The 24,759-nt window shown below is 39.2% G+C and overlaps 1 protein-coding gene and 1 pseudogene across 9 annotated transcripts in view; both read right to left on the reverse strand.

Annotated features, from left to right (window-relative positions):
• The window catches only part of CCDC88A (coiled-coil domain containing 88A), a 133,700-nt gene that overhangs the window by 17,617 nt on the left and 91,324 nt on the right, over positions 1 to 24,759 (reverse strand). For 7 of the 9 annotated variants that reach the window (XM_058667811.1, XM_058667809.1, XM_058667806.1 and 4 more), the window contains 7 exons: positions 22,274 to 22,415; positions 19,510 to 19,674; positions 17,270 to 17,431; positions 15,783 to 16,060; positions 15,415 to 15,558; positions 10,583 to 10,769; positions 6,930 to 7,075 (listed from right to left, as the gene is read on the reverse strand). In XM_058667811.1, coding sequence (XP_058523794.1) covers positions 6,930 to 7,075; positions 10,583 to 10,769; positions 15,415 to 15,558; positions 15,783 to 16,060; positions 17,270 to 17,431; positions 19,510 to 19,674; positions 22,274 to 22,415 — 1,224 coding nt within the window. The remainder of the gene's footprint in view (positions 1 to 6,929; positions 7,076 to 10,582; positions 10,770 to 15,414; positions 15,559 to 15,782; positions 16,061 to 17,269; positions 17,432 to 19,509; positions 19,675 to 22,273; positions 22,416 to 24,759) is intronic. The other 2 variants (XM_058667810.1, XM_058667805.1) reach the window with 1 other exon arrangement.
• LOC131481073 (U2 spliceosomal RNA) lies at positions 11,143 to 11,283 on the reverse strand (annotated as a pseudogene).

A 24,759-nucleotide genomic window follows, 5' to 3' on the forward strand; every position in this document is an offset into this window, starting at 1 on the left:
TGTTGCTTCGCTTCCAATCTTCCTGGGTCTGCTTCTAATCTGATTCCCTGCCAATGTGCTGGCTAATTAGAATAAGATGGCTTGAGTTTTTTTTTTTTTTTTTTTATTTGATTTTTATTACAAAGTCAGATATACTGAGAGGAGGAGAGATAGAGAGGAAGTGGAGCTGCCGGGATTAGAACCAGCGGCCATATGGGATCAAGGCGAGGGCCTTAGCCACTAGGCCACACTGCCAAAGATGGCTTGAGTTTTTGTGCTCCTGAACCCACATGGGTGACCAGGAAGAGGCCCCTGGCTCTTGGTTTTGCTTCAGCTCAGCTCCAGACACTGTGGTCATTTGGAGAATACACCAGCAGATAGAAGATCTCATTCTTTCTGTCTCTCCATCTCTCTTTTTGTAACTCTGCTTTTTGAATAAATAAATCTTTAAAAAAAATCCAACCTATAGTATCATCATACAATGAAATTCTATTTCTTTACAGCTATTAAACAAACAAACAAAAGCCAATGTTAACTATTTCCTCACTACTGGATCTTTAGTAACTTAAACAGCTTTTAGAATGAAGAAATATGATTTATTATATACAAGAAAAAATACTGGGTATTTGCTTACAACTATACATACAATAAACAATCTTGCAATCACATCTTGTCCTTTTTGGTACAATTACTTAGGCCTATTTTAGTTACAGAGAATTATTTGCTTACTCTAGCAATGCATGAGAACACGAATTTTATCACATTCTAGTTTCATTTTTATGTTCTTGATAAAATAGATAATAGAGAACTATCAACGATCATCAACCAAAGTAGAGTGATCTTTCTAAAAAACTGCAATGCCAAAGAAACTATGTAACAAACACCCAGTTGTCATTTACAAGGAGAAAGGCATGAGGTATATATAAAGTTAATTAGTAAGTAGTTCTGCATATACTATATTGGAGAAGACATACCAGGATACTTCAAAGGTTTTTGAATTTCATGCATTATATACATTTCCACAAACTTTTTTTAAGATCCCCCATATGCATGGCTTTCAAAAATTTCTGTACCCAAATAAACCTATGTTTTACTTACATTTTCCATCAACTTTCTGAAGCATCTTCTACATATCCTGTTACAATCCAACAGAGCAGAAGGATCAAAATTTAAAAATCCTTACAAAGAAAAAAGCTATCGCATTTTTGGAGAGCTGAAAAGGAGAGACAGGGCCCACTGCTGCCATGTTGGTGGGTGGAGTCCAGGTAAATCTGGAGGCGCGGGTGTCTGAATCTCCCAGCCACTGTGTGGCTGGGAGAATCCTTGCCAGGCCAGGCTTCCTGCTGGGGATCCTAGTTCCCCATCTACCACTGCCAAGCGGTGGGTGAATCCTGGGCTTGTGGGTGACCAGAGTACCAACAGAACTGGGCTTTGACTGATGGCCAGCTAGCAATGAGCTTTGGGGTCTTGGGGGTTTGTAATTAATGCCTAGAGACATCCATGAATAAAGCCACTGTGTGTGTTGGTGAGGAATGAAGGCTGAGGGATGCCCAACGACAGGGTCATTGTACTTGCAGGTAAGTGAGGGGAGTGAGACCTGGTGGTTTGGAGGGGAGAGCTTGGACGATCTGTATGGGTCAGACTCATGCACCAGACCACATGGGAATCCTGAATTGGGCTTGTTAACATGGAACACTGCTGACCACCATATGCAAGTCCACATGAAAGCTAGGGCTGGGGACTTGTCCAGCAGGGCTAGATCTTAGTACCTGACTGAATGTCGGAACAGGGGACGGGTCATTATCAAGCAGGGGCATGACACTAACCAGCATGCAAGAGAGCCAGGCCTGGGGGTAGATTCTGTGGATGATACATGGACCCAACCCTGAGGAAATACAAGTCCTGCTGGCCAGCTCAAGAATTGGGGTGGTGATGGGCTGAGCTAGGTGTGAACATGGAACCTGCCAACACTCATGGGTACAGGGACCGAGAATAGTCTGGGCAGGTCCAGGCTACAGCACATGCATGTGCATCCTAAATCAGGGCGTGGGGTGGGCTGGGGCGCAACATTCACCAGCTCATACTAGGCCAAGATAGAGGAGCAGGCTATGCCAGGCAAGGGCCTAGCACCCACTGGCATACGTGAGATCTGGGACTGGGTATAGGCTGAGTGGGGGAACATGGGAAACTCCCCTAGCGGGTCATAGCTCCCACTGATGAGCATGTGGTCCAGGCCTGGGGGTCAGCCAAGCTGGGCAAGGTAGCTCCAACTGTTGGCAAATGCTTGGGTTAGTTTTGGAATAGGGTGGACTGGGCAAGGTCGAGCAAACCCTAGCTCACTGGCAAGTGCAGAAACCAAGATGTAGCATGGGTAATACTGGGCTAGGCTGTCACACCTACTGGTTTGCATGAGCCATGGATGGGAGCAGACTGAGCAGGGCCAGGTCATCCACCAGCACCCATCAGCAACAGTTGGGCCTGGGGGCAGGCCAGGTCAGACTAGGCTGCAGCATCCACAGGCAAAGGACAAGCAAGGGGAGGGACTATGCAAAGCTGGGTCACAGAAACTACTAGCATGCACAAGATCTATGGCTGGGAACAGGCCTGGTTGGGAAGCCAAGGGGATGTCTTAGCTGGGTTAGGGTTCCCACTGGTGAGTGCAAGCACCTGAGTGGGAGCTGCTCTCTGGTCTATACATGGCTGCAGTATCCCTCGGCAAAAGTGTTGTACTGGATCTCGGGTATGTCAGCCTGGGCTAGGCTCAAGTACCCACTGGTGCTTCTGAGAACCGGGGTAGGTGTTAGACAGGCTGGGCTAAGTCTCTTTCCCTGCTGAGCCATATGTGAGTTGTGTCTGGGTGTGGACGAGGCTTGGCTGGGTTGTAACATACAACAGTAAAAACTGGAATGAGTGAAGGCTGGTCAGGAAAAGCCACTGTTCCTGCCAGGACAGGAGGTGGACTAAGTAGGGCTGGCCCATGGACCCACCGATGGGTACAAGATCTGGCACTGGGAGAAGTTCTAATGGAGGAACTTTGGGAACTCCTTTGCTGGGACACAGTCCCTGCAGGTGAAGGCAACAGCATGATAGGGAGCAGCCAGACCAGGCCAGGGAAAGGTACCCACCAGCATACATTTGGCTCAGGTCTGGGGCAAGCCAGACTGGGCTGCAACACATGCCAGTTCACATGAAGGCTAGGACTGGAGGCTGGCTTGGCTGGGCTAGACTGTGGCCCCCACCAGCGTGAACTTGAACTGGGGGTGGGCTGGGCTCGGCCAGGCTAGAGCACCCACTGGCAAATGCCAAGATGAGGCAGGCCAGGTCAGACCGGGCTGTAGCCCCCAACCAGCACGTGAGACCCAGAGGGTTGGGAGACCCTGGAAGGGGGCGCTGTGTGGGACTTCCTGCTGGACCACCATTCCTGCTGGTGAGCATGAGAGTTGGAATGTGGGGCAGATCAGACCAGACAGGGCTATAACACCTGTGGGCCTCATGTGAGCCAGATCAGGGAAGAACCAGACTGCACTGAATGTTCCTATTGGTACTTGCAAAAGCCAGAGTGGGTGAGGGTTGGTTGGGCTTTGCTGTAGCATCAGCTGGTAAATGCTGGCATGGGGGGCAAATTCTGTCAAGGTAGACTGCAGAAGCACCTGAAGAGTGTAAGATCCAGGAGTGGGAGTGGGTCTATTAGGGAAAGAGAGAGCACCTGCCTCTTGGGTTGCCATTCCCACTGGACAGCATGAGAACCAGGACTGAGGCAGGCATGGCTAGACAGAGTGTGGCACCTGATAGCATGTGTGTAGGCTGGATAGTGGGGCTGGTTGGGTTGAACTAGGCTTCAATGCCTATTGACATGCATGACAGCTGAATGGGATATGGGACAGACTGCACCAGTCTGCTGTACATACTGGCAAGCACGTGAACCAGGGAAGGGGGCAAGCCTGGTGGGAGTTACTGCAGGTTGCTCTGACTAGGCTGCAATTCCCACTTGTTTGCGTGAGGGCCAAGTATGAAGTGGGCAGGATCGAACTGGACTGCAACACCCATTGGTTTACGTAGAAGACAGGGCTGGAGACAGAACTGACCTAGCAAGTATAATCAGCAGCATGTGCATTAAGCTGATTGGAGCAACGGATTGTGCCTTGGCATGTACACACAAGAATCACGTCTGGGATCACCCCAAATGAAGTTTCTTTGGGGATCCCCCAACTGAACTGCTGGATTCAGAACCCCAACCATGCAGAGAATTGCAGGTTCCATGGTCTGACCATGGAGTGTATGTGTAAGAGTTGGGCCTCCTCAGTGGCTTAGTTGGAGCAGTGGACAGCATATCCAGGTGCACATGGAGGATATGGTAATACACTGGAGTCTGCAGAGGACACCTGGTACCATAACAGAGGATGGAAGACAGAACAAATTGATCAACTAGCCCAGCCAAGTGTTGGAAGTGAAAATCTGGGTAAACATAGACTCTACGGCATACTGTATGAACCAGTGGATTCTGGAGAGATATCACTGTGCTTGGAGTGGCGAGATGGGCAGTAATTCAGAACTGCTAAACTATCAGACTCTCTTGAGCATGTCCCACACTGGGGACCCTGGCATGGTGTCAGGTGACTGTCCTCCATCCCAGGGTACAGAGGCATTTGGGAGGCTGGGTGTGATTTCTCCACTTATCTCTCCCCTGCCCTGAGATAAAGAAAGGAAAAAAAGAGAATATAATGGTGGAAATAATGTTCTCACTTTCCTGTAGCCCTTGATCCTTATCACCCTAATTATGTAAACATCAAAAAAAATCTTAAAAAAATGAGAGACAAGAGGGTAAACCAAGTAGTTAAGTTTGTATATAGGTTAAGTGGACTGAGTGAGGGAGTCAGGTCTAGATTGTGCTTCATGGGGAATCAGAGGTATCAGAAATTTCAGTGCAAACTGATGCTATGAAATGTTTACATAGGGTACATGGAACAGGATATATCAGAAAGGCTTGATGCAATAATGTGGTAGTCTAGTAGACAGAAGTGGCTGAATTAAGATTATGAAGCCAAGAGGAATTGATTCTACATAAGATACTTTGTGAAGACATGTCAACAGTTACACTGTTGTGAAAACACCACATGTCCCGTGTTTTTATCATTAACTATCTGGGTGAATATGAAGTCTGCAGAGCAGCTTACAGGTGAGGGCTATTGTAGATAAGGCCACAGCTCCTATTTCTTTTTTAAACTTTTATTCATGGAAATAAAAACAATTTCCAAATTCTTCAAACTACTACCCACTGTCACTCCTATTAGGATTGCATTCAACTAGAAATGCCTGAAATAAAGATATGTAATTTAAATTCAAAGTCAGAATAATAATTTACCAATAGACTATATAATAATAAAAAGGAAAATAACCCAAAAAGCCCAAAAGCAACAACAAAAAGAAACTATATAACCATGATTACTGAAACCCTGCAAATGAATTCGTCATCAAAGGTCAAAATATTTAGATGTCTTACTTGTGAATAATCCTTCTTCCTAAGGCAGAGGAACCTCAAACACCAAGAGGTTTTGCATATACTCAGGGTTACTTCCTTTTGTTTTTTTTTTTGTTTTTTTGGGGGGAGTGGGGGGCTGGTCCTAAGGCAGGAGCAGGGAGCCTCTCCCGGTCTCCCACAGGGGAGCAGGGGCCCAAAGACTTGGGCAAATCTCTGCTGCCCTCCTAGGCCATTAGCAGGAGTCAGATCAGAAGCAAAGCAGCTGGGACTTGAACCAGTGCTCATATAAGATGCTGGTGCCATAGATGTAGGTTTAGCCTGTTATGCCAAGGTGCTGGCCTTGCTTAGGGATTCTTAATTGACAGTACTTATGGCACAGGGTAAAGAATATATACCCCTGCAAAGACTAAAAGTGCAGTCCAAAGTGACCAGCCAAAGATGTCAAATGTCTTTGAGATATTACATTTACCTTAAAAGTTCATGCAAAATGCCTTTTGCTCCATGTTATACCTGTGTATTAATACAGAAATAATGCTCCCAGTCTCAAAATCTTTAATAAAAACTGATGCTTCTGAAAAATGTATAATGTATTCTGGTTTCACTTGTATGTGCCCTATCTAATATGTATCAGCTTTGAAAGGCACAGACATATTGTCAAATTTATTCCTTAGATAACCCTGGAAGATATAATCTTGATTTTGGACAAGTAGTTAGTTAAAGATCAAAGAAATGAAATGACTTGCATATGGTCACAGAGTGGAAAAAGTAGGATCTGAAACAGCTGATTTAAGGTCTGTGCTATTTTTTGTTACAGCAAGGTGCTTTCCATTTAGGCAGAGCAAAAGAAGAGAATTTTTGTGAAGGAGAATGACAGTTTAACATACACCACTCAAACCCTTGAGTCTTACCACACACTGCTCCATTCTCAGGAGAGACATAACCCCTCAATAATTAAGCACTGCCAAGTCTCTCACACATCTCTTACAGTATTATCTGAAATGCCTAACACAGAAACACCTTTATGAACTGATTCCCGAGTGTTTAACTACAGTTCTCCACTGCTCTTCCCTCTTCCAATTTTGCTTCAACAAGAACAATTAATTTGTAAATTCAATGTCACACCATAACATACTTCCTTCAAACCTCCATGTTTACGCAATGCCTCTCCACTTGGTTTGGTGTGCTGTCTCAAGTAAATTGCTATTGAAAAATTAAGTCTCAGAACAAGTCTCATCCACTTTGTTTTTCCTAAAGTAAGGTATTCTTCTACTTGCTGTATTTTAAAGGTCCCTAACACATATATCTGTTACAGAATTACTGGACCATTTGCTTTCTGGTTATCAGCATAATGTCTATAAAGAAGCACTTGAAAAACATGTTAACAAAAAAGTCTGTAAACAATGGATTTGCCACTGAATTTGCCAATGATAAAATCATAGTATTTCAGTTTATAAAATGATTTGGTACCTACATGTACTGTCTTTGTTCTACATGAAAAAGATCCTTGCTTTCCATATTTTGCTCCAGCAGTGTTCTGTTCTGTAGCATTAATGTCTGAATTTGATCCAGCAGATGTCGGTTTTCTTCTTCTAAATTTCCTTTAAGTTGACTTAGCAACTGTTTAAACACAAAGTTTTTTTTTTTTTAATTTACCTTTAACAAATCATCTGAAACATCTGAAAAAACAAAGTACTTAATACTTTAGCCTTTCACTATTTGCATTATTAGTTGAATACACTTTCATGACAATGTTATTGACTTTTAATGACAGTGACAGCACTCAGTTATATGCATTACATATGTATTTTCTCAAGTCTCACAAAACATCAGATCTAAAATTAGTAAATAAATCTCAAAAATCAAGTTTAGTAAAATATCAAGTCACAATAAACTGCTTAACATATAGCCCAAGAGGATCCACATATACCTTACTAGATAGGACACAAAGATTAGTTACTCCTCACTAGGGTATGGAAGATTTCTCTGCACACCCCTCCTAAAACTGTTCTGCACCTCAACTGTTGACAAAGTCCTTGTTAGATTTATAAGCCAGTTTAGACTATCCTAAAACCTACCAAGTACAGCAATATTAAGCGTCAACACAATAAACTGCTAAATACTAAAATGAAAACAGACACGAGACAGGTGAATAGTACCCTATAGCCACTTTAACATGTATAGCAGCCGGTTCTGTGTATAAACAAAAATTGAAGGGTCAATGAAGTAGTCACAGGATGTGGTTAAGAACTTGCACTGTTATAATGTATTGATTACTCAATACCATGCCAATTAATTCCATAATGTTGTATATTGTTGTTGATGTTGTGCTGGGGCTTCCAATTGAATGGGATGATGTTCTGCCAGCTCTACCTTCAGACCAGAGATGGTCTCCCCAAGAAACTGATGAAATTATCTGGACAATAAGAAGCTGGACTCTATGCTTGGTATATGTTTTCAACAAAACAATCTTGACTTAATTTGAACTGTAATACTGCAACAAGGTGGAGGAATCCACCATGGGGGGAGGGCATGGGGAAGAGATGGGGGAATCCCAGAACCTTTGAAACTGTGTCACAGTAATTAATAATAATAATTAAAAAAGAATGTAAACATAAAAAAAGAAAAAAAAAAACAAAACATATAGCCCAAGAACTAGATTATCTAGTTCTTAATTTAAGAAGCTAAAAAATGTTACACAAGTCAATTCTCTACAAAATGAGATCCTACTTGTTCCCCAAGGTTGTTGCAAGCATTAAATAATATTTGAAAAGTAGTTTGTAGTATGCTTATGGCATACAGTAGATACTAAATCTCATTCTTCAACCAAACCATTGTTTTCAGGAAATACTAAAAGATTTGTGTATAGTTTTTAAGGTTAGATCAGCGAGAATCAGGTAATTTATTCAGTGGTTGATACATTACCAATTAGTTCTGCTGAGAGTTCAGCTGCTAACAACATGGAATGTTTTATAAGTAGATAGAAGAAACTGGAAATCAGTCTCAAGTCAGAGAAATTGGACATGCTAAAGCAGTGACTTCAACATCTCTTTTAGGGTAATTTCTGGGCCCCACCATTCAAGTACAGTAGATCAAGAGTGGAGCCCAGAAATCCATACTAAAAAACAAAAATAAAAGAAGGCAAATAAGTAACACGTACCTCTCAATGCTCCCTCCAAAAGAATAAATCAGACTGAATATTATAAACAATCACTTAATATCTAATAACTGTCAGTACTGTACCATGTTCGATTTATTTATCTTTATATAGTTACACCAAAATACAACATGGTAGACTGAAAAACTGGATGTATTTATTCTTTTCTGTACCTATGCTATGGTATTGTGACTAGTCATTCTTCCCTTCAAGAAGTAGAATCTGGGGTGGTACTGCAATGCTAGCACCCTGTGACCCTGTGTAAGTACTGGTTTGAGTATGGGTTGCTTCACTTCTGATCCAGCTCCTGCAATGGTTTCACTTCCCAAAAGACCACAAACATTCAGGGATGCGCCAAGCCAAAGCCAGGAACTTTGAACTCCGTCCAGGTCTCCCACTGTGGTGCCAGTGGCCATCTTTTACTCCTTTTCCTGGCACATGAGCAGAGAGTTGGATCAGAAGTAATGAAGACCTGAAGTGGCACTTCACTATTGGATGTGGACACTGTAAACTGGCTGAATATCTTGTGCCAAATGTAAGCCTCCTTCCTCTCAGATTTTAAATCCCCTGAACAAGAGAAGGTTGCAGAAAACATGTCTAATGTGGAAGATTCAAGTCTAGGATTTAAGAGGCTTTGTGTGCTTCTCCTCGGTCTATTAGAACCCCACAGGAGAATATGAAACCATATGGAACAGAGAAGATGGATTCCAGCTAAGGAGACCAAAGCCCAGCTAGGCTGTATCAGTTAACCACATACTCAGAAACAAAACAAGTGAGTGGATCAACATACCCTTTTAGCCAAACCTGAAAGACATATTCATTAGTCATTATCTCTGAAGTTCTGATTATTACACAGAATTATTGGGAATGATTAACAATAAAAAACATACAGAAAAGCTAAACAAACAACTCAAAGGTGATCAGAGAATGCCAATGTTAAACTCTACTGAGAGCAACAAAACAGTAACTATAATCCAGAAATACTCCTTGTATTACCTTCTAGTCATCATCTCTTCCTAAGTTTAAGTACTATCCTGACCTCTACATCACAGATCAATTTTCCCACCTCACTAAAATTATGACTTATGTTAATCCAGGGGTTAACATTTGACTCAAATTGCGAAAATCAGTCAGGAATGAAAAATAGGGCCTGTTTTTTTTTTTTTCTGAGCAACCTTCCAGATCACCAGTGACATGTTTACTGTGGTTGTCTCACACTTTAAATTTCTGACTACCTCACTGGTCTGCTTTGACACAACCAATATTTCAACCTCAGCTTAACTGAGAGTTGAGCTTTGACAATACTCCACATGGGGATTGTTCTTTGCTTTTTTCCAAATCAAATCAGGTCTTCACAGTAGCAAAGCTACTGGTTCCCCCTTACCCCGCCTCCCAGTTTGCCTTGTGCCTTGTCAGAAAGCCCAGGTACTAGAATCAAGAAGGAGAATTCACAACATAAAAATGTCTCAGACAACCACAGTTGTCTGCCTTTATTTGATTTCCAGAATTCTAAAATGTTTTTGACAATTTTGTCTAACTGTATTGTTTCATGGGAGTCAACTGATTGTGTTCTTCATGCTACCATTCTGGAAGCACACTACTGTTAACCTTTTATAAATCATAGGAAAAATAATTGCCCAATACTTTCTCAGCATTTTGGGGAAACTCAATGTATGTACTTTCAAAAGATTTTTTTCTTTCATTGATTTATTTCATACCAGGTAAAAACATTTTTTATCATTCATAATTCTCGATACATCTGGACTTATAGGTTTAAGACTAATAGCAAGAAATGTTGAAATTAATGGTTCTTCTGAATTACTTGCAAATTTCAATTGCCTATGATAAAACTTTCAGAAACACGCTATAAAATGTATATTGCTATTGTTTCTTTAGCACAGTTACTTACTTTTTGGACATTGTTAGTTGCCTAAGGACAGAAATTTAAGATTAAACTTATTAAAGCTCACCTCACATTGGTTATTCAGCTTTGTGGATGTGATATCCAGCTGTTGGTATTGTTCCTTTAGTTTTGAAAATTCAGCTTCCAATCTTGTTTGCTCCAGTTTAGAATTATTAAGAAGACTTTTCAAGTTTTTATGATCAGTTTGTAATACCTCAGTTTCTTTTAAAAGCTGGTTATATGTGTGATTCAACCTGTATGTAAAAGTCATAATAGAGATACAGATTCTCTTAATAGCATCTAATGCAACTTTTAACACCCTTACTTATTTGTTTTTATTTGAAAGGTAGAGTTACAGAGAGATGGAAAGACAGAAAGAGAGGTCTTTCATCCTCTGGTTTATTTCCAAAATGGCTAAAACATTTTGAGCTGGGTCCATCTGAACAAGAGCAGAGTTTCTTCCAGGTCTTCCACATGCATGCAGGGACCCAGGGACTTAAGCCATAAGCAGGGAGATGGTTTGGGAGTGGAGCAGCTGGGACACAAACAACACACATGAATGCTGGCACTGCAGGTGGAGTCTTAGACCACGATGCCAGCCCCTGCAATTTGTACAACATGACAAGCTATAAATAACACTTGGATATATTTAATAAATATTAAAGAGTGTTTGGCCAGTTACTAAAGTGATCAAGTTTCTTTCTGTAAAAACCAGTGTTTAAAAATTTGATTCTACACTTGATCTTAGCCAAAAGGCCGAGAAGCGATCACAGGACCACCTAAAGAGTGCATAAACCGGGACAGAGAGACCTGGGAGGGAAAAAGTGGGTTCCCCCTTCTTGGGTCACGATTCCCGTGGGAGGGCATGAAAACTAGGACGGGGGCTGGGATGGCTAGACAGAGGCACTCAACAACATCTGTGAGGGCTGGATGGTTGAGTCGATTAGATAGAACTAAGCTTTAATACCCATTGACAAGTACCAGAGCCAAATGGGATGGGGGACAGACTGGTCTTCTGCTACACAAATTGGCAAACCAGGGTAGGGGGCAGGCTTGGTGGGGGTTATTGTGGGTCGCCCCGACTAGGCTGCAGCTCCCACTGGTTGATGTAAGGGCCGAACCAGACTGGACTGCAACACCCATTGGTTCCAGTGCAACTCGGGACTGAAAACAGAACCAACACAGCAATTGCAACCACCAGCTGATCAGGGTGATGGACTGTGCCGGGCCCTGTGCTTGCTAGAACATACAAGAATCTGGTCTGGGAATACCTCAAAGTATCTTTGGAGATCTCCCCACTTGAACTGCTGGACTCAGAATTCTAACCAAGAAAAGACAGAAGACAGAATAGGACAATCATTCATCTCAGCTACATGTTGGCAGCGAAATATGGGACAAATGGAGACTTCATGATGGACCATATCAATCAGTGGACCACCTCATCGAGCGAAACTGGCAGTGACTCATAACTGGAGAACTATTAACTCCACTTGAGCACATATCTCAGAGCATGCCCCACATATGGGACTTGGGGTGGGCGGGAAACCGGGTGGGGCTTCTCCCTCAATATCCCCTTTTACCTCAGATACATGATGGAAACAATATGGACATAATAGCATTGCCCACCTCCCTATCCCCCTGAACCTTTTTTTTTTTTTTTTTTCTTCCTTCTCTTTCTTGATTTTCCTTCAACTATAGTTAACTATGTAAAGATTGTCAACAACAATACAATAAAATGGATTATATATAAAAAAAATAAATAAATAAAAAATAAATAAAAAAAAATAAAAATTTGATTGTCTTTCTTTGGAAAAGACTCCTTAAGGTTTCAAAGATGTTGGTGAATGAAGATAATAATTATGTCACAGAAAATGTACAATTTTTATTAAAATAAAGTGACGAGTACAGTCTTGATTTCATAAAAAAATTCAAAGATTCTAAAATTCAACATGAAACAAATATCAGCAAGAAAAAACTAATCATGAAATACTATGCTAGTATATTGATTGATAACTGACAGATTTAACACAAATCACAGTTGTGATTTCTACAGTTGTGGCAAATTACTTCTATTTATGCAATTTCCAGTTATTTTAATTGCACTAGTCTTTTTCTTTAAATTCCACTAATTTAGTTTCATAGTAAGGTTCACTGAATCACTATAGACAGAGACTGACAAACTTTTTCTGTAAAGGACTGGCTATCATCCTTCTTTCCCCACTCCCTTTCAACTCCCATCCCCCCCTTTTTTTAAAGATTTATTTTTATTGGAAAGGTAGATCTGCAGAGAAAAGGAGAGACAGAGTAAAATCTTCCGTCTGCTGGTTTACTCCCCAAATGGCTGCAATGGCCACAGCTGAGCCAATCTGAAGCCAGGAGCCAGGAACTAGGAACTTCTTCTGGCCCCAGGACTTTGGGCCATCCTCTACTGCTTTTCCAGGCTATAAGCAGGAGCAGGATATGAAGTGGAGTAGCTGGAACATAAACTGGCATTCATATTGGATCCTGGCATTTGCAAGGTGGGGATTTAGCCATTGAGCTGTTGTGTGATATTTTCTTCATTGAAGAGCTACACAGTAATAGACTGCAGGCTGCATTTGCCTGCTGAACTATTTGTGGTTTGCTGATTCCAATCTTTTTTTTTAAAGATTTTTTTTTTTTTAATTGGAAAGGCAGATATACAAAGAGAAGAGACATAGAGGAAGATCTTCCATCTGATGATTCACTCCTCAAGTGGCCGCGACAGCTGGAGCTGAGCCCATCTGAAGCCAGGCACCTCCTCAGGGTCTTCCATGTGGGTGCAGGGTCCCAAGGCTTTGAGCCATCTCTGACTGCTTTCCAGGCTACAACAGGAAGCTGGAGGGAAAGCAGGGCTGCCGGGATAAGAATTGGTGCTTATATGGGATCCCAGCGCGTGCTAGATGAGGACTTTAACTGCTACGCTATCGTACCGGGCCCTGCAGATTCCAATCTTATGGCATGAAGATCAGGGACACACACAAGATAGCAAGTCAAACAAAACAAATTTTCTCAGAATGGTCCTGATTCAGAATCTCAGAAATTCTCAAAGAATCTGTGTTGGCTTACAAAAATTATAATACACTTCTTAAAAGTGAAGATTCTGCAACAGCCAGGAACTCTGAGCAGTCCGCAGAAACAGAAGAACAGTAAACTTCCTTCGGGACTAGGGAGGGGAGAACTTTCTCTGTTCCTAGCTTGGTTCCAACTTTGGGTCCCCACCCTCTCTGGCAATGACCATCAGGATCGCTCCAGAAATCCCTCGAAACAAACAAAAACTCTAGAATAGACAGAGAACAACAAGGAAAGCATAGAATCAGACAGGAAACGGACAGCGTGGATTCATTTATACCTTACTAGTTGGGACACAAAGATTAGTTACTCCTCACTAGGCTATGGAAGATTTCTCTGCACACCCCTCCTAAAACTGTTCTGCACCTAAACTGTTCTGCCCCTCAACTGTTGACAAATATCTTGTTAGAGTTATAAGCCAGTCTAGACTACCCGAAAAAAAGCAAGGTTCAACAAAATTATGCTTCAACGTTATAAAATGCTAAATACTATAATGAAAATAGACACGAGACAGCTAAATAGTAATCTATAGCCATTTTAAGGTGTATAGAACCCGGTTGTATATAAACTAAAATTGAAATGTCATTGAAGAAGTCACAGGATGTGGTTAAGAACTTGCATTTTTTTTTAACATATCGGTTACTCAATACTATGTCATTTAATTCCACAATGTTATAAATTGTTGTTGATGTTATGTTGGGACTTTTAATTGATCAGGATGATACTCTGCCAGCTCTACCTTCAAACCAGAGATGGTCTCCCCAACAAGCCATTGAACTTATCTGGACAATAAGATGCTGGACTCTATGCTTGGTATATGCTTGCAATGAAAGAATCTCAACTGAACTTGAACTGTGGTAATGCAACAAGGTGGAGGAATCCACCATGGGGGGAGGGTTTGGGGAGGGGTGGGAGAATCCCAGTACCTATAACACTGTGTCACATAATGCAATGTAATTAATAAAAAAAAGAAAGAAAAAAAAATCAAGATTCTGGGGCCAGCACTGTGGCAAATCAGGTAAAATGGTAACCTGTGACACTGGTATCTTTGTAAGCGCTGGTTTGTGTCCTGGATGCTCCAGGTCCCAGCAAATTGGCCTGGTAAAGCAGCAGAAAATGGTCCAATCATCTGGACCCCTGCTACCCAAGAAGGAGATACAAATGATATTCCTGGTTCCTAGCTTCCTCCTGGCCCAGTCCTGCCATTCCGGCCACTAGGGAGTGCAGCAGGGATGGAAGATCTCTGTTTCTCCCTCTTTCTTTGGGCCTGGTACGATGGCCCAAATAGAACTCTTATTTATTGGCATACTGGGGCCCAAAATACTTATGATTCAAACAAAATAAAACTGCATTTGTCAGCAGCAGAATATCATTAAAAGGTTTATTTACTATAAAACAAACAAATAAAATAAAGGGGGCTTATGCTGTGGTGTAGTCAGTTAAGCCTTTGCCTGAAGTATGTGTATATATGATGTGTGTATTATCCTACATGGGCACTGGTTAGTCCCAGCTGCTCCACTTTCGATTCAGCTCCAGGCTAATGGCCTAGGAAAGCAATGGAAGATGGCTCAAGTTTTTACTACATTTCAGGCTCCTGGCTTTGCACAGTCGTGGCCGTTACACCCATGTGAGAAGTAACCCAGCAGATGCATCTCTCCTCTCTACGTAACTTTGCTTTTCAAGTAACTATAAATAAATCTTTAATAAAAAATAAATAATATTTGAAGTCCGAATTATGGTTACAATTACTACATACTTCCAATTCAAGGAATAAAACAGCATTAACATTTATACATATTAATTTATTACCTATCATTTTCACCACAAAGTTTCCTGTATTCAGCAGCTACTGTCTCATGATTTTTACTTTCAAGCAGCATTTTTTCTTGTTCTACTTTGAGCATTTTTTCCAAATCTTCCAATTGTCCTTTCTGTTTTAGTAACTGGTTGTAACTGGAAAAAAAAAAAAATGTCAGGTATTTGATTTATAGTATTTCTACAAAATACTTCAGAAATGAAGGAAACAAGAAATTTATTATAAAGTGTCACATAAATACATATAAAGTTACATAAATTTTTAATATAATATCTTGAACGTGGTTAATATATAAAATGTACCATAATGCCTGTAGAAAACTGGTTTTAAATTCATGACATAATAAAACATAACAAATTACCGGTCTTCAAGATCTTTATGCTCCACCTCAAGATTTTTATGGGCAGACTTTAGGGTTCCATGTTTTGAGATGAGAGATTCATACTCTGAAGCCTGCCGTTCATGAAGAAGTTCCAGCTTTTCATGATCTTTGACCAGAGAATCATAGAGAGATTTGAGGTCTTCTCGTTCTTTGATTACAGATTCATTTTCATTTTCTAAAGAAGACTGTTGGATTAGGAGTTGTGCATTTTGGTTCATAAGTGAAGTACTCTGGGAATTGAGTGTAGAATTTTCAACCTATAAGAATGTATATTGTTATCGGACATGAGAAAATATTTCACATTGCTCTTGTCTACAAATAGACCACCATGGAAATTCTTGTACACAAACACACATGTGTATCTCCTGGGTTCAATTTACTTACAATGAAATGTGACTGGCAATCATTTGTACTTACTTATAAAATTTGAAATGCTAAGCTATCATTTCTATATCCTGGGGCTGAAAAAACACAGAAATTGGGGGTGGCATGCTGACGTAATAGGTTATGCCACCTCCTGCAGTGCCTGCATCTCAGATGGGCACTGGTTGGAGTCCTAGCTGTTCCACTTCCAATTAAGATTACTGCTAATGCTCCTGGAAAAGCAGTGAAGAGGGTCCAAGTGTGTGGGCCTCTCCACCCATGAGAGAGACCCAGAAGAAATTCCAGGCTCTGAATCAGCCCAGCACTGGCCACTGAGGCCATTTGGGGAGTGAACCAGCAATGGTTCTATCTCCTTCTATCGCTGTGATTCTTTCAAATAAATAAATACTTCAAAAAAACCTGAAAAATTACTTACGAAAATTTTCTTGAGAGCTTAAATTAAAATTGGAAAATGCTAACTGAAAGAACTTTCAGATTCTAAGAGGAATCTTTTGACTGAGCTTTCAAAGTTGTACTTTCAGCACCCTAACTGTTCTATTTCAAAAAACAGCAGTAGTATAAAGATGAATACTTTGAAATATACAAGTTGTATGTTGTATTATTGTATAATAGCTATGCTGTTAAGACAGACAGAAGATGGGCTCGGCAGCGTGGCCTGCTGGCTAAGGCCCTCGCCTTGATCCCATATGGCCGCTGGTTCTAATCCCGGCAGCTCCACTTCCTCTCTATCTCTCCTCCTCTCAGTATATCTGACTTTGTAATAAAAATAAAATAAATCTTTAAAAAAAAAAAAGACAGAAGAATGGAATAAAGAATAGTATACAGGAACCATACCCTAAACAAGGGTTTGTTTCTGATTAGTTATCAATTTGTTCAAATGGCACAAATAAATTATATTTATTAAAGTGGATTCATTGACTAGTATTTAGAGGCTCTGATATTTAACAAAAGGCTGATGTTTGAAAACTTGAAATAGCCATAAAATATTTTATATTTTTTCTAGTTTCCAAATCTAATGTCACTTATTACAATAGCACAATTCAAGACTTTGACCGCCTAATTCCAAAATATCACATTACAACCTGTAGCTTGGCATTCTGTGTTTGAAGAGTGGTATTCTGCTCTTGTAATGATATTGTCTGCCTCTGAAGAGCAAGAATCTGAGCCTGCAAATTATTGTTCTGTGTTTCAAGTTGCTTCAGTTGAGTTTTCAATGCTTGCTTCTCTGCTTGGAGTGTAGCATTCTTAATTAAAAAACAACAACAACACACACGCATTGAAGATAAGGGCAATATCAAATGTTTTTGTAACATTATATAGCCAACATTTATTATCACTATAAAAATTTTCCCCAAAACATCCCCAATAATATTAAGAGAAAAAAATCCCCATTGTGCTCTACCTTTATCCTAAGTTTTAAATAGAAACTTAATCTAAGAGACAATATTACATTATATTATTATATCATATTATATTATTATATCATATATGATATTAAGCCCTAACATGCTGTGGCACCTGTATGTGTTGTAATGTCCTAAGTATTCCACTAGAATGGAGTCGTCAGCTGCATGGTTTTAATATCAAAAGTAGTAAATGTTCAACAAAGAAGGTGTGCCTTTCTTAATTTACCCAAAGCAAATGCATACAGAAGTGGGTGGTGTTCCCAAGGGTAGCAGCAAACTAAAGTATTTTCTAAACACAAAAACCTAGAAGTATTTTCACAGGAACAATCTTAACCATCTGTTTAAAAATTTAGTCCATAATGGACCTAACAGATGGTAACTACTTTCTTTAGTTGTTTTTTTTTTCCCAACATAAAACACTCACTAAAACTTTAATTCAACTATAGCACTCTGGAGCACATCCAAATGAAACAGCATTTCAATTCTTCCAGCACATATGGCAATATTTCAATTTTATAGTCAAACAGGTGAATTACTACACAGATCACAGACCTGTCATATTTAGATCACTAATATTTATACAGATCATTATATTTAGTGTGACAGACGTTAAAATGCTTGTCATGGATTTTATATGTCTGGATTAGATATAAATAAAAATTCATGGGGCCAGAATTGTGGCATAGCTGGTAAAGTCATTGCCTCACACACCAGCATCCCATGAAGCTAGTTCATATTCCAGTTGCTCTGCTTCCAATAAAGCTACCTGGGAAAGAGGATGATGATGGCCCAATTACCAATCATGTGGGAGACCCAGAAGAAGCTCGTGGCTCCTGCCTGGTGCAGCTCTGGCAGTTGCAACCATTTGAGCAGTGGTAGAAAACCTATCTCTCTGTAATTCTTTCAAAATAAATGAATACATTTTTAAGAAAGCTCATAAAAATCGATCAGCATCAAAAATTATTTACAAAGGTGGGCATTTGGCACAGTAGTTAAGAGTCAGCTCTGGATGCCCACATCCTCTATAAGAATATGAAGTACAAGTTCAGGCTCTTCTGATACCAGCTAGGTATACACACCCTAGGGTGCAGCAGGTGGTGGCTCAAGTGCTTGGGTCTTTGCCACCCATTTGGGAGACTTGAATCAAATTCTGTGTTCCTGGCTCCACTCCAGGCCTGGCTATTGTGGGAATTTGGGGGAATGAACCAGTGGATGGAAGCTCTCTCTCCTTCTGTTTATCTCTCTCTCTGCCATTATCTGTCTCTCTGCCAAATAAAATAAGTGAAAATCTTAAAAAGGCATAAGCAACAACAAAATCCCCAGTACATAACAGAAATACTACTTTAATACACAAAATGTCTATTACAGTACAATGCACAAAAAGTTAATACTGAATTACAACATGGTTTTTATATCAGAACATTCACTTTCATGCTATACACGGAACATGCTATAACATGGAACACTAACGCTTTATATATGTCAGCTTGACACAAAGAGGTGGACCAATTTTCACTTGTAAATGTGAAATATTACTGCAGTTTAGCACTTTAGCTTGGATTTCCTATAGCTTATAATGAATAGAGGAAATAGGTGACAGTAGAAAGATTATCTCAGGAAACAACACTGCAATGAGAAAGTGCTAAACTACTAAAAATAATATTGGCAAACATACAAGAATTAGAAGCCATACTTTTAATGTAGAGTCAACAATGCTTGCTGATGGATTTATATGAGAGTGAGGAAGAAAAATACATGATTCATTCATTTAATATTACGTAGTTTAGTCAAAAAAGTGTAAAGTGGGCAAAACTACAAAACCAAATTAGACAACTTTTCTAATGTTTGTCAGATTAATATAAAAATTCTGTATTTCTGAAGAACTTCATTCCTGCTAAAAATTTAAGACTACTTACATTTCTTTCTACTTCAATTAACCTGTCTTTAACTTTGAGAAGTTCCCTGGTTGTCTCCTGACTTTCTCGTTCCCATTTATTATCTTCACCAGCCAATGGAGGAGAGCTCTGCACCATCCGCTCCTCATCTTGCCTCTGTCTGAGAGCTTCATAATTTTTCTTCACCTAAAATTTAAAATATTTTAATGAGAGAAAAATCACTAAAGTAATATTTCTCAGAATTAATCAAACTGTGCATCAGTCTGGTTACTGTGAGCCACTTTGAAAAAAGATGTGACAACATGTACAAATCCCTTTATAACAGTTAATGATTCAAAATGTAAATCTCTTCCTTAGAGAAAATAGTAAACAAACCTTCCCTTTGCTTCTATACTATGCCCTGCAATTTTTATTTCTACTTTTTGTGGTAAGAAATGGTACTGAAGAACACATGAACTAGACAGGTGGCTAAATACTAACAACTCTTCATAGAATTACCTATAATGAACTTAGAAGTTTCAGATATTTCTATGTGAATAAAAAGACTAAAACATATGTCAATAATTAGTGCTAAGATACCTATACTTAAAGAGATGTCTATGTATGTCTTGCCTTTTAAGAAAAATATGCTGCCTTGAATTGACTACATTAATAAAAATGACTTCTTTACAAAATCTTGATCCAGACATTAGTACTATGTTTTATAAGGAGTGAGCCATCTAATGACACATATTTATTAAGATTTTTTAGTTTTGAAAAGGCTCTCTTAAAGTAGGTTGCAAACATGCCAAAAAAATTGCTGGATATGCTAAACTACTGGCTTATAACTATCACATTAACAACATACTCATCTTACATGCCCCATATTGCCAACTCCAACTTAATTATTTTTAATTTAAATTTATTGCTATCATATATATCCAGGATCACTAATATATCCTAACATGTTTATCACACCCAAACTACAATGGTCAGAGCTGAGCTGATCTGAAGCCAGGAGCTTTGTCCTGGTCTCCCATGTGGGTGCAGGGTCCCAAGGCCATCCTCTGGGGCTTTCCAAGCCACAAGCAGGGGCCTGGGATATGGAGCAGCTGGGACATGAACCAGAGCCCATATGGGATCCTGGTGCTTACAAGGGGAGGAATAGCCAATTGAGCCATTTCAGTAGGCCAATCCTGTCAGAAATGTTCAAAAGAGTTAATACCTAGTAAAACAAACAAACAAAAACACTTATGAAAGCCTGTTACTCAGCAATGAACTAGTATCATTACTACAGTTGACACAGAAAATAGTAAGACTGAAGAAAAAGATGCCAAGATGGAACAAAACGTGAAGATTGGCAAGTGATCTATCAGGTGCCCCACATCCGGGACTTGGGGTGGGCAGGAAACCGGGTGGGGCTTCTCCCTCAACATCCCCCTTTACCTCAGATACATGATGGAAACAATATGGACATAATAGTATTACCCACTTCCCTATCCCCCTGAACCTTTTTTTTTTTTTTGTCTTTTTCTTTCTTTAACTGTAATTAACTATGTAAAGATTGTCAACAACAATACAATAAAAGATTTAAAAAAAAAAAAAGAATTTCCCATGAATTTTAAAAAACTGCCTGAACACTCCCAATCCTCCCATCCATTCCCAAAAAGGACTATGACAAGCAACAATAACGGTATCAGCAGACAATGAACACAATTTTTTCCCTTTCTGCATGAGAAATTTGTCCTTTGTTAACTATTTTCCTTTCATTCTTTTTTTAAAAACTATCATAATTTTATGATACAGTTCCATAAGCCTTGGGATTTCCTTTACCCCTACCCCAAATCCCCTCCCCCCTTTCATTCTTATACCATGCAACAAGCAATGCTTATAGAAAATATGAGCATGCCATATTAGAACTACAAGTACTTAACAGAAAATCATATATCCCAACTTCTCTTGAATATTATTAGCTCCAAAATGCTATGCTTTATATGGGGTTCTGTCTTTGGAATTGGTACACATTACAACTGTTATGGAATATGAGATCTCAAAGCCAGGACAGCTCTGACACATACCCAATGTTAATCTTCCTTGCACTTGGCCATGTAGTGCGAAGCCAACTCTCAGGCTGACTGTGTGAAGAGACACTTGACACTGTCCTGATATTTACTTAATTTCTTGCGGTGTTAGGAACACAATGGTTCTAATACGGCCTGCAGTAATGTTATTAATATCTGTATCTAGTGGACATTAAGACCATTCCTACTGGCATTGCAGAGATGACAAAGAAGGGAATGACTACTAATCTTATGGAATGGGTATGTTCTTCAAACTTAAATTTCCTCACTTAAGGAAAACAGAGTTCTCTCTTTCATTTCACTAATTAATTCCAAATATCCCAAGAAACAGCTGTAGAGAAGACCTAAAATCTGTGATAGCATTTGCTTTCTTTGATTTCACTTGACTTGATATCCTCACAAATTTTATTTCTACCAAAATCTTACTGGAAATCTCAACAGGAAGTAGCTGTATTACACTTTATAGAGTTTTCTCAGAGAAATAAGCCTGCCTTTCACTCTCCTCTCCCTTACAATTCTGATATGTTCTAACTAGATAAGGGACATCACACACGTAAAGACTGAATAAGTTATAGCTTATCCAAATGACAAACATCCGTTTCATACTCTGATTGATAAAAACGATACAGACTATCAAAATGTTTGCATCTCAGTTTACTATTTACACTTCTCTGTTCATATTTATAAAACAGATAATTAAAATTATTTCCTAGAAAATCACTTACTGTTTTAAGTTCTTGGCGCAACTGCTGGTTATAATTTGTGGATTCTTCTAATCGAGCTTCTAAAGCAGCAATCTTTTCTTCTTTTATTTCAAGGGACTTCTTAAGAGTAGATTCTAATTTTGATTCCAAAAGTTTGTACCTACTATCCAAGTATAAAGTACAGCTCATCAGTGAAATTGTTTTTAAAGTTGATTATGATAACAGATACTATCACAAATCTTTTAAAAAGTCTTTCCTGTTTTCAACTGCTTATTCAAGAGGCAGAGAGACAGACAGAAACGGAGAGCAAACAACTATTGGTGCACTCCCTACATTCCTGCAGAGGAAAGGACCAGGTTTAGTCCAAACCAGGAGCCAGGAACACAATCAAGGTCATTCATGAGGGTTTCTGAGATCCCAATACTTGACTCATAACTTGTGATTTTCCAGGCTTATGCACTGGTAGGAAACTGGAATAATAAACAGAAGTCAGGTATTGAACCAAAGCACAAAACCTATATAGGACACAGGAACCTTAACTGCTAGACTAACTGCAAAACTCAAAAAGTTTCAAGATTAAATTAAACAAATTTGATTGGCTTGAAGGTCATTTTTTTTCAAAATTAAAATTAGTTTCCGTCTTTTATTGTCCAACTGCTCCTTTAAAATTCTTTCTGGTTATGAATCAACAAAAATAACTGAGTAAACAGAGCTCTAAATCACAGCTTCCATTTTATAAAACATCAATTAATGTTCAAAAAATTATAGCAAATATCTAAAATCCAAAATATTCCTGTTAAAGTCTAGAATTGATAGTCTTACAGAAGTAGATGAACTGTTTGAATTATCAAGCACTTCCTGTGAATGTAATAAATAAAGCATAGTACTTACTTAAAGACTCACAAACAGTTAACACTTAAAACTCATTTAAGACTGTCTTCAGGGCAAATAGTAACTTACTTGCATAAGATAATATAACACAGGATACTTGTGATTGAGTGGCATCAGACAGATATATATGACCTCACATTATCCCTGTTACCTATGTGAATGGTATATGAGTGACTTACTGATTTTTTTGTTACAAGCAGGACAGTACTTCAACATAGTTGAAGAATGTATCATAAATCATGGATTGTGATGAACCCATTTCTTACACCTAATTCTTTATCCCACTTCTCACATTATATCTTAATATCAATTTATATGTAAATACTTTCTGCTCGTTCATATTTTAAGTTTACTATATAGATAACAAAGCCTACTAATTTTGTAACCTGCTAATGTCAGCATATATTTTTAAAGCATTTACTAAATCTGATTTGGATATGCTGAATTTGTGATGCTTTGAATGCCCCTGGACTATCCTGATAAAGATGTATAGTAAGCAGAGAAAAATAAAGATTTCTGAGAAGATGAGAGATGGGAATGCATGCAGAATAAATGGGTAAGAGTTGTGAACATCACCCTAGGAAACAACTGCAATGAAGAAGAAGAGAAAAGCGCTGTTATAAAAGGATGATCCCAATTGCTCAGAATTCCAACAGTGAATTCATTTTGCTGCATTTAACTACTTGTACATTCTATTTTATTTCACAACCACACTGTATATTCCCTGACGACAAGGGTAAGTATTTTAGTAAGTTGTATCTCCAAAGGAAGTTACAGTAAATAATTAGAAAAACATAAAGGCTTGAGTTTAAGACTTAGGTACTTCATCTGAGACTGCTACACATAAATTCCAAGACGGAAGGGATGAAACACTAAGCACATTTATATCTGTGGAATTTTATTTTCTCTGTGTTAGAAAGGCTAACACGGTCTGAGACAGAAGCCGGTTTAGTGCCTTAACACTAAACATCTCCTTAACACTTCTTTCCTGATTCTACCAGATTCAATCACAGTTATTAACTTCTTAATTCCGTAGCTGCATTTTAACATCTACCTACATCATCTCCATGTCTAAATCTTCCATTATACAAAAATATGTAGAGAATAATAAATGTATATATCTTGTAGACTACAATAGCTTGCTAACAGGTTGCTCTGTCTCAAAATTTGCCACTTTTCTATTACTCTAGAAATTGTTCAACACACTTTTGTTGTCATGCATATGCTTTTGTTTTCATACAAAGCCCCTTCCAATCATTTCCACCTTGTAAATTCCATCATTCTTCAAGATACAGCTGAAGATTATTATTTCTTTAATCAGAACTCAATTAAAATTGGCTAATTGCATGAAGTAAGATTAAGAAGGGGTATCAAGGGGCCAGTGCAACTAGTGTGTTAAAACCTCTGCCTGTGATGCTGGCATCTCATATGGGCACTGATCTGAGTCACAAATGCTCACGTCCACTACAGCTCCCTGCTAAGATGCCTAGGAAAGCAGTGGAAGATGATTCAAGTCTTTGGGCCGCTGCACCCACTTGGGAAACCCGGATGAAGCTCCTGACTCCCACTTTTGGACCAGACCAGCTCTGGCATTGTAGCCAATTTAGGAAGATCTC

The sequence above is a fragment of the Ochotona princeps genome, chromosome 8, assembly GCF_030435755.1.
Source record: "Ochotona princeps isolate mOchPri1 chromosome 8, mOchPri1.hap1, whole genome shotgun sequence".
NCBI classification, from domain to species: domain Eukaryota; kingdom Metazoa; phylum Chordata; class Mammalia; order Lagomorpha; family Ochotonidae; genus Ochotona; species Ochotona princeps.